The sequence below is a fragment of the Pongo abelii genome, chromosome 1 (genome assembly GCF_028885655.2).
Source record: "Pongo abelii isolate AG06213 chromosome 1, NHGRI_mPonAbe1-v2.0_pri, whole genome shotgun sequence".
Classification (NCBI taxonomy): Eukaryota; Metazoa; Chordata; class Mammalia; order Primates; family Hominidae; genus Pongo; species Pongo abelii.
Window position 1 is genome coordinate 97578543 of NC_071985.2, and position 10206 is coordinate 97588748.

General features: G+C 41.8%; 1 protein-coding gene across 1 annotated transcript; it reads right to left on the reverse strand.

Annotated features, from left to right (window-relative positions):
* Positions 1-1183: 1183 nt before the first annotated feature.
* Positions 1184-2896, reverse strand: SPRR1B (small proline rich protein 1B). Its single transcript, XM_009244046.3, has 2 exons — positions 2852-2896; positions 1184-1757 (listed from the first exon to the last, which is right to left on the reverse strand). Exon 2 carries the CDS (start codon positions 1736-1738, stop codon positions 1469-1471), a length of 270 nt encoding a protein of 89 aa, XP_009242321.1. The 5' UTR covers positions 1739-1757; positions 2852-2896; the 3' UTR covers positions 1184-1468.
* Positions 2897-10206: the final 7310 nt, after the last annotated feature.

Genomic DNA, 10206 nt, shown 5'->3' on the forward strand with positions numbered 1-10206 from the left:
CTTTTTTTTCTGCTTGGTTAATTGGTTTGGTGCTAGGAGGCACTTATATTTGGATATGATGGTAGCTTTTACCTACTAATTAAACAAGAAAACCCTTAGGGCAATACAACTTTTAGGGTAAATATTTTTCATATAGGCTTTGTAATTTTAAATAATGCAATCAAGTAAAAATGCCGTGATCAAAAATATCACAATTTCTTGAGTTATACCAATGGCATGTAATTTTTTTATTATTTCATTTTGCATCCTAAGAAAAAGAATCTCTTTTATACTACTGCAGAACAACTTTCTTTGTCTCCCAGTTACATACAAAAGTAACCTATTTTTCCATCAATATAAAAATATATGCACATATATATGAATACACTGTTGATAATTCTATCTTGTTTAATTTGACTTGAAACATGTTGATACTACAGGGAGATGGATGAGGGTGGGTTTTATAGTTCTCACTTCCGTGGTTACCACCTATGTGAAAGAAACATTCTCCAAACTGGATCGGCTTTTGTGCATTACTCTGTGAGGACTCTAGATCTTGTGTGTGTGGTTGTATATGTGTGTATGTGTGTTTGAATGAGGGGTGGGGTAGGGAGTGAAGTACATCCCTCCAGGGCACTGTAAATGCCGCTGACAAGCACCTTAAATCCCCTTTATTCTGTTTCAGGTCCAGAGTTGGCACTCAGAGACTAGAAATCACTAACTGAGATAAAGAACGGAGTCTGTGCATCTTTGGAGGTGTTTGGAAATCTAGAATGTAGATATCAGAGAGAAATGAGTGAGAAGGAGCAGGTTAGCATACGTAGGAACAACATTACTTGAAATAAACAGGAATTGGCTCGTAAGTTAGCAGTCTAAAAGCCAGATTTGGAAAGAAGGCAATCAGGATTAGTGAGTCAGAGTCAGCTTAGACAAGTGCTAACTAAACTATGGCATGACTCACTGAGTTGCAAGAGGAGAGCCCTGCTCCAGCCCTGGATGCCCAAAGCAACAGCCTCTAGGTGGCATTACACAACCTCCCATAGGCAACCCAGGAATGCTTGGAGGGGCAGCCCTTCACCCTCCTAGTGCGAGTATCAGATGCCTTCTGGACAAAGCCCTTCTTCACCAACTCATTTCTGTGTACAGCTCCTGCTTCGTGAGGGAAAGGAATGAAGTTGTAGAGTCAATGACACACAGTCAAGAGTGGAATTGAAAGTGAATTTAATGGGGGTATAAGGGAGCTGAAACATTTGCTTTCATATTAAGTCTCTCTTCAGATGAATTCTGACCAGCTGAAAACTAGCTCTGGTACTAAGACCTTCAGCTTCATTCAGAGACTCAGAGTGTGTAGGAAAGAAAGCTTCATAGCACATTCTTTTTTGGGGGAGACAGAATGCTAATTGCAAGGCAAATGGGACTCATACGCAGAATGGGATAGGGGATTCAGCATCTGGTGGCTGGCTCCTCAAGGGCATGGCTGTGGACCACATTACTTCTGCTTGGTCTTCTGCTGGGCTGGTGCTGGAGTGACTATTGAAGGGCAGGGCTCAGGCACCTTGGGGTGGCATGGCTCTGGAACCTTGGGCTGGCAGGGCTCAGGCACTTTGGGGTGGCAGGGCTCAGGCACCTTGGGGTGGCAGGGCTCCTTGGTTTTGGGGATGCATGGTTCCTGGGGCGGAGGCTGGCAAGGCTGTTTCACCTGCTGCTGCTGAAGCTGAGGGGGTGGGGTGCAGGGCTGCTTCTGCTGCTGGGAACTCATGCTGCAACAGTGGCTGGTCCTAGAGACAGAACAGATGATTTAAACAGAGAATAATAGGGAAGAAGCCATGGTGAATACCACTTCTGGTCTCTTAAAAAGCAAATGTTCTTTCCCCTTCTTGACCACAAAGAATACTTGATTAATTTCTGAGCCTTTGAAGAAGAGGAACTTAAAGATGATTTGCTCTTGCTCCACTGGAGCAGGGCCTCTCCTGGTGCTCTCTTTCTTCCTACACAGCACAATAACAGGCTTCTAGCAGGAATATGAGACTCATAATACTGGACCATTGGAAATGTGAGGTTATTTGGAAAAAAAAAGCCTAATAAATTAAATCTACCCACTCATTTCTGATAAATAGCATGGCTTATCATCTATTGTATAACTCTGACCTCTCTAGAACCCCAAACAATCCCACCTGTGGCCTGGCTCAAGCTCTCCTCTGTCTTAAATGTTTTCCTTGTTCCAACTCATTCAAGCACTAACCAAACACCACAGATCGCTTCATATGGGACTTTTAGTGGCTTCTCTAGAGAAAACCTTCCAGAAATCTCTGTATTCCCAAACTGTTACAGAACTTGCCCTAATCACCTGGCACTGATAAGTTACTATTATGCAATGCATTTTAGCTCTTATTTCCTGATTAAATTGTAGTATCATAGAGTACATTTTCTGCTGCTTAAATTATTTCTTTGCAAACAAATTGCCAAATATAGTAAGCTCTCACAAAAGTATCTGTTGAAAGAATAAAATTCTCTGTATTAAAATTATAAATAAGAAGGAATTATAATGTCAGGGTAAGTGCTGTGGACCTGGGTTCTAGTCGTTATCCTATTACAAACTTACTATGGATCCTTGAATATACCAACCCCCTTCTTGCTGACACAGAAAGAGTGAATGAAGAAGAACTGATAATGTCTAAAGTCTCTTCAAGCCCACAGCATGATTACTTTTAAAATGAAGGTATTCCTAGAGGTTATAATTCAATTGAACAGTCTGCATGGCTATGATCAAATTCAATAATGAGGAAAAAAGATACCAAGAATGCCAAAGAGACTCTAATAAAAATTAAATACCTAGAATGGATGCTAAAGGGTTCCAAGTAAAGAGACTCACCTGGTGTGAAGAGAGGAATACTCCGTATGGTCCCTTAGAACTGGTGTAGTGTACCCAGCCAACTGGCTTTTTATGCATGGAACAAGCCCTGCCTCAAGGAAACAGGATCTATCTGGGCTGCTGTGCCTACGTTCCTTACCTGTCAGATGTGATTCACCCCTCTTCCTTCATCCACCTGTTGACTCAACTTTTGTGATGAAACTTGTGGCACTTGCTGTCTGACAAGGATGTCACCTGGGCTTTATCCCCCTGAGCACCCTTTGCTCCCAGGTGTAGTGTTTATAGGAAGGGTGGTGTGGGCTGAAAGAGAGAGAAGGAAGACATTCTGGGGCTGCTGGAACCAGAAACAGTCCTATCTTCTGGAAGAGTCTAATCTTCAGCACAGGTGACACTTGCAGAGCTGTTTAATATATGAAGTGGATGTAGAGATAAACAATAGGTATTTCTGGTTATTCTGGAAGGCCAAGGGCATGGTGGCTAGGTAAAAAATAGTAATATTCTGTTAATCCATCACTCAGTATACTCCTGCCTGGCAGGGGAAAGGAAAAACTAAAATGATTTTTTTGGTTCTAAAAAGCCTTTTCTCCAAGGAGGAACTCAGGGTAAACAGCATAGGGGCAGGCTGACCTCAGTCTATGAAGGAGAGTTCTGAGCAGTGAAACTCTGGGAAGAACGGTCACATTTGGAAGCTCTGGAGCAACCTGGCCCTTTTAGTCCATCCATTTATTCTGTACATTGTGACAGCAGGCCCTGAAGACCCTGGCTATCATGGGGAATCCCTTCTCTGCAGCCAACATGGGAAGGAACAAAGGAGCTGGGATTCCCTGAGCCCTTATATCAAAGTTCACTCTCCTCAAGATAAGATGAAACTTAGGTCACTAATCCAAGCCTACCTGCAGTACACAACCTGTTGCAAATGTGGTTTTTGGAAAATCCAAACTATCCTTCAAATCCAGGTGTTGGATGGTCCCTCCCTCATTATTTTCACTCATCTAAATGTTTATAGAGCACCTGCTGGCTGCACAGCTGTGTCACCTCTCATGAACTTGAGCCCAGGACCAGCCAGCTACCACCAGAGGTTCCTCTGCTTAGCCATTGTTCTACCTTCCATCTTCACATGATGCCTGGTGTGTAGTAGCTGCTCAGAGAATTGACAATTATAGAATAAATGAATGAATGGAAGGATGGAGAGATGGATGGATGATGTTATTTGTGAAGAGACACCAGAGGCTGTTTTGAGAACTATCAGGAAATTTTTTTACAGGGGAAATCCTTTGTTGCGGCAGGCCTCATGGTATAAGCTGAGAAAAGCTGTAAGAGCTTAGCAAGAGACAGATATTTCTGTCATTTTATCCACTATGATTTGGCTGTGTCCCCACCCAACTCTCATTTTGAATTCCCACGTGTTGTGGGAGGGACCCGGTGGGAAGTAATTGAATCATGGTGGGAGGTCTTTCCAGTGCTGTTCTCGTGGTAGTGAATACGTCTCAAGATATCTGATGGTTTTGGAAAAGGAGCAGTTCTCCTGTACAAGCTCTCTCTTTGCCTACTGCCATCCATATAACATGTGATGTGCTTCTCCTTGCCTTCTGCCATGATTGTGAGGCCTCTCCAGCCATGTGGAACTGTAAGTCCATTAAACCTCTTCTGTTGTAAATTGCCCAGTCCCTGTTATGTCTTTGTCAGCAGCATGAAAATGGATGAATACATCCACTTATCTATTTCTCTCTCTCCTTGTTTAAGTAGTCACCTCACTTTGGTCTGTGGCCACTGTCATCACCATGCCTCTTGCATCAGTTGAGCTCTTTTCTAGACTTGGACACAAGCCTCTCCTCAAACCTGCTCCCTGTAGACCCTATGAAGGAAATTATAAGCACACTTTGTTTGCAATATGGTGGGATTATCAAGCCCAAGGCAACCTGCTTCCTGCTTCTCGGTCCTCCATGCTGCCAGGCCCGGGACCTGGCTGACCTGAACCTCAGCTCTGAGGCTGGGCCCCTGCCTCCCATGTCTTTCCTAGACCCACATGTCTTGGGGGAACTTTCATTCAATATGCTGTTTAGGTGTTGTCCTGATGCACTCACTTGACATATCTCCTCTCCCTCAGTCAGCACTGTTCTCATTCTAGCTTCTAGACTTTCTCATTTTACTCTTCTGCTGTTTTTTCTAAATTACATTGAATAGCTAGGTGTAAAGATCCCCCCGCTGCTTTTTTTTTTTCACTATACAAGAAAGCTCAATTTCCTCATCAGCAGTGCTGGATCAGCCATGGATTTACTGGGAAGCCATATGGCTGCTGATTGCAACTAACATCTCCCCATATGTCTCTGACTTTTATGTCTGACCTTCTCAGGATGAAAGAATGCTGCTAATTGTTTTTATTAACATCAAAGCCTGACCTTTCTGATTAACTGTACTTGACACCTCGTGGATATCCGTACAAATTCTCTCTGCCCTGCCTTTTATCCATACACAGTCATGTGGCTCTTTTCACATAGGCTTGGATGGGCTTTGTGTGGAAGATACCTGATAAAGTTGCTCTGCAGACCATACTACATACCTCTTTCTTCTTGATCTGGGGCTCCTATGATACTGCAGTGCAGAGCACTCATGGAATGCTTTTGTGTGTACAACTGGGAAATGTGGGGGAGTCAATACATATGGGCCCAGATTTGACAAATGATGATAGTGAGGGAAATAAGACAATGGATAAATATTTCCTGCCTTCATCTCCAGGACAGAGAGTTCTGAGACTACTTCTTAAAGATCATCAGAAAGTCCCATCCATGGACCTTTTTTATGGTTGCTTAGTATTCTATGATGTATGTATATGTACCACATTTTCTTTATTCAGTTCACTGTTGCTGGGCATCTTCACTGATTTCATGTCTTTGCTAAAATATGTTCTTTGTACAATATAGATGAAGCTGAAGGCCATTATCCTAAGTGAACTAATGCCAGAATTAACCAAATACTGCATATTCTTACTTATAAGTGGGAGCGAAGCATTGAATACACATGGACACAAAAGTGGGAACAATAGACACTCAGGAGTGCTTGGGGGGAAGGTGGAAGATGGGAATGAGTTGGAAGGCTACCTGTCAGGTACTGTGCTCACAACTTGGGTGATGGAATCATTTGTACACCAACCCTGAGCAAGACGTTATTTACTCATGTATGAGCCTGCATGTGTACCTCTGGAACAAACAAGAAGAGGAAGGAGAAGGAGAAGGAGAGGGAGAGGGAGAGGAGGAGGGAGAGGGAGAGGGAGGGGGAGGGGGAGGGAGGAAGGAGACTACTATATGACCCAATAAAAAAAGAGGTAAGACACAAGTTTCAGCATTCAGTTTTGAGTGGCTTTGTCGTAATTATAATAAAATATTTCAGGAAGAAAGTACATAGTTGGGAGGAACTAACCATTATTGAGCTATCAGTACAGCACCTGTATTAGGTACTTTATGTTTGAGAAGTGACTGTAAAATAATGGTTACAAATGTGAACTCTGCAGCCAGACTTACTGAGTTCTGGTCCCAGCTGAAATATTGGTGACTCTGGGCAAGTTATTACCCTAACCTGTGTTTCAGTTTCTTTGTACATAAAATGAAGATAGTAGTAGGTATCTCACAGTGTTGCTGGGAGGACTAAATAGGTTAATAACAGTAGAGTGTTTACAACAGTAACTGGTACAGGGATTGTTCAACAATCATTAACTGACATCATATATGCTAATTAAGTTACAAAGTCACTTTCTCTCCCTTTTCCCATTATTCAAGGACCTATAAGGCAATGTCTTTGCAATTATAAATGACTGAGTGCTAAAATGAAAACAATTCTATTGTTACAGTCCTAAAATAAGTCAATAAATTTACTGAGTTGCTATTAAAAAACGTCCCATGGACTTGACTGTCAGCTGTTCTGGGTGATGTGCAAAATTGTAATGCCTTCTTGAATGGACATTCCTTCCTTCTTGTATTTCCCTTTGTCCATTATTCCTCTTCCTTGGGATTGCATTCCCAAATAAACTTCCTGCCTATGAGGCATTAGTGTCAGGCACAACTTACTGTAGGAATCAGGTTAAGACAATCGTGAAAGAGGCACATAATTCAGGAAGTGGATATGTAAACACAATCATCATAAGGATGGAAATCAATGCCCAGAGCACAGAAAGTTGGACAGATCACTGTAAGAAAGTTGAACTTGATTTAAGTTCCTTCTTTGGAGACTCTGGAAAAGTTGATGTTGCTGGGGCTTGTCCTTTCCTCGCTTACCCTGGAATGCTGCATGACGATAAATTTAGGAAAGAATCCTTCTCTTAATTTAGCCTCATCCCAGGGAGATCAGAGACTGAAGCTTCGTGAAGAGGCCTTCTTCACCATTTCAGGCTTTGAAGAACATTTGATGGAGAGTCATGAGAGGGAGGATCCATTTGTCTTTGTCATGTTTTCCCCCTGCCAGCTTCTGAGACTGCTTTGGGAAATGTGTTGCTGCTGGCCAGATGAAGGAGGCTTCAAAGTAGACTCGGGCAGACACTGTCTAGGTGGTTACTGAAGAGGCAGACACTGAGGAGAGACAATGTAGTGGTGGACAGTGGTGAGGTGGGCTTTGTGGAAACGTGAAAAGTGCTGGACACTTGAAGACTATGTCTCTCGACCCCAGGAAGAATATGTAACAGGATATGCAGGTAAGATTACAGGAGCTGGCTGGCAAGGCTACTGCTAGAAGAACATTATTCTTGTTACTTAGCAATATCTGAAAGAAAGGGAGGCAAAGGTTGCAGCGAGCCAAGATTGAGCGCTTGCACTCCAGACTGGGTGATAGAGAGAGACTCCATCTCAAAAAATAAAAAAAAGAAAAAAAATTATTATATAATTCATAATGTAAAAAACAGATAGCTATTAAATAAACACTAACATTAAACAGCCAGAAATAACCACTGTTTATATTTTGCTATAGTAAGTATTGGGATTTTTTTAATCTTCCACCAACCCACATGCATACACACACACATACATATATATATAAACAAAGACACACAACACTGTAAATGGAATGAATGCCAAAAAAGCCCACATAAAAATGCTTTAAATCACAATTTTTATGTGAGAGATATATTTTCCACAATAAATACGTATTTTTAAAAAGCAGTCTCAAACAATGGGAACAAGTAAGTGCATGACTTTACATTTGTAATAGCTCTGTATCATAGAGTCCACTTCCCCACCCAGAATCAGCCTACTTAATTGTGATTGGTCCTGAAATTATCTCTAGAGTTTCTATCATAGAATCAGCAGTAATTTGAAACCACCTCATCATGTGCATACCTAACAGGCCCAAGTGACATCATTCTCTCTTGCCAGTTTGACAACTACTCATCATCTTGTAATGATTCTTTGGACAATTTTTGTCTTATCATTTCCAAATATCTCTGAGGTATTGTAAAATCTATTTGGAGTACCTGTGTATCATGCAGGTGTAACCTGTCACTGGCTTCACACTTTGATATTATGAACCATGCAACCTATCAAGAAATGGAGTTTGTTCCCTGGTGATTACTGTAGCCCTTCAGAAGTTTTGTCATCCTTTCTACTGTTAGAGACCATTCTACAATATCCCAGAGCCACTCAACACAGACCTGCAAACCTGTTGGTCACCCCTGAAATAAAAAAGACAAGGCTGCAGGAGAGAGTTGGGAGCTGGGAGTCTGAGGAATTATGCTCCAGGGTGATGCAGAAACATAATTTCAGGGTTACCTTAATTAATTTTTTGGGTATCAATTTCTTTTTTTATTTATTTTTATTTTTATTTTATTATTATTATACTTTAAGTTTTAGGGTACATGTGCACAATGTGCAGGTTAATGACATATGTATACATGTGCCATGCTGGTGTGCTGCACCCATTAACTCGTCATTTAACATTAGGTATATCTCCTAAAGCTATCCCTCCCCTCTCCCCCCAACCCCACAACAGTCCCCAGAGTGTGATGTTCCCCTTCCTGTGTCCATGTGTTCTCATTGTTCAATTCCCACCTATGAGTGAGAATATGTGGTGTTTGGTTTTTTGTTCTTGCGATAGTTTACTGAGAATGATGATTTCCAATTTCATCCATGTCCCTACAAAGGACATTTAAGAAATGGAGCAATTCTACTAGGTGCTCTTTAAGTCTCCTTTCACTCCTGAGGTTTTATACCTTAATTACATACTCTTTCCTAACTTGGTGGCCAGTTATTCACCTCACCTAAATTGTGTAATCCTAATCCCTGTTTAAAACCCACATCTTGTTTGGAATTACCGGATAAATCTGTTTCTGTGGGTTATTCTGAGGGAGAGAAAGAAAAAGGGATGGGGGAGAGAAAGAGAGAGAGACTGTATAGTGAGTACTTTTGTGAAAAAGATGTGAATGTCCTAACTTCTAGACAAGACTGCAAAATTATGCAAGGGAGGCACTGTGTATCCTCCACTCCCTCTTGCTCCTCCAACTTCAGGCCTCCCTGTACATGGCAAATACCCAGCAAAAGGTAACATTGCCTGAGCCAATGAGAGTAGAGCTGTGTGAGTGATTATGTAAGTGTGTGACTATTTAAAATGAATCTGCCTTTTAGTGAGTGTGTGTGTATGTCTATATGTGTTGGGGTATCTGGAAGGTAAAACAAATAAAGCAAAACAGAATATCAAGTTCAAATATGTAGGAGTAAAGTTTTCTAGGAACAGACAGGAAATTAGTGGGGAGGATACTAAGGATTAGAGGTGGCCTGGAGCAGGCACCATGGAACTCAGGCATGACTCAGTTCAGTGCAAAAGGAGAGCCTGTGGCTGCCCAAAGTGGCAATCTCTATGCACCATCACAGAATACCCATTATCATTCCAGGAACACCCCCAAGTGTACCCCCCTACACACATAGAAACATATAGTATTGGGTTTAGATAGATGAATTCTACACCAACTCCTTTTTGTCTATAGGTCCTGACTCACAATGGGGAAACAAGGAAGGAGGAAGATTCAGCCAATGACACACACAGCCGAGACTGGAATTAAAAGTGATTTAATGAGGGCAGAGCAGGAAACATGCAATTTTTTCATTCGAATGTTCAGATGAACCCTGAGCAGCTGAAGACCAGAAAAGCCATGAAGACTTTCTGCTTAACTCAGGGGCTTACAGAATTCTTCAGAGTGTGTGCAAGCAAAAGGAGCTTCATAGTACATATTTTTAGAATACAAATAAGAGAAAGACTATGACTTGGGGTGACAATGTATTGGTTACAAGGTCTACAGACAATTAAGATACAGAAGCAGATGGGAAGAGGGTGTCCAGCATCTGGTGGTCAGCTTCTCAAGGGCTTGTCTGTGCACCATG

Excerpts from the sequence above, each read along its gene's own strand:
- SPRR1B (XM_009244046.3), bottom strand. The coding sequence starts at position 1,738 with ATGAGTTCCCAGCAGCAGAAGCAGCCCTGCACCCCACCCCCTCAGCTT.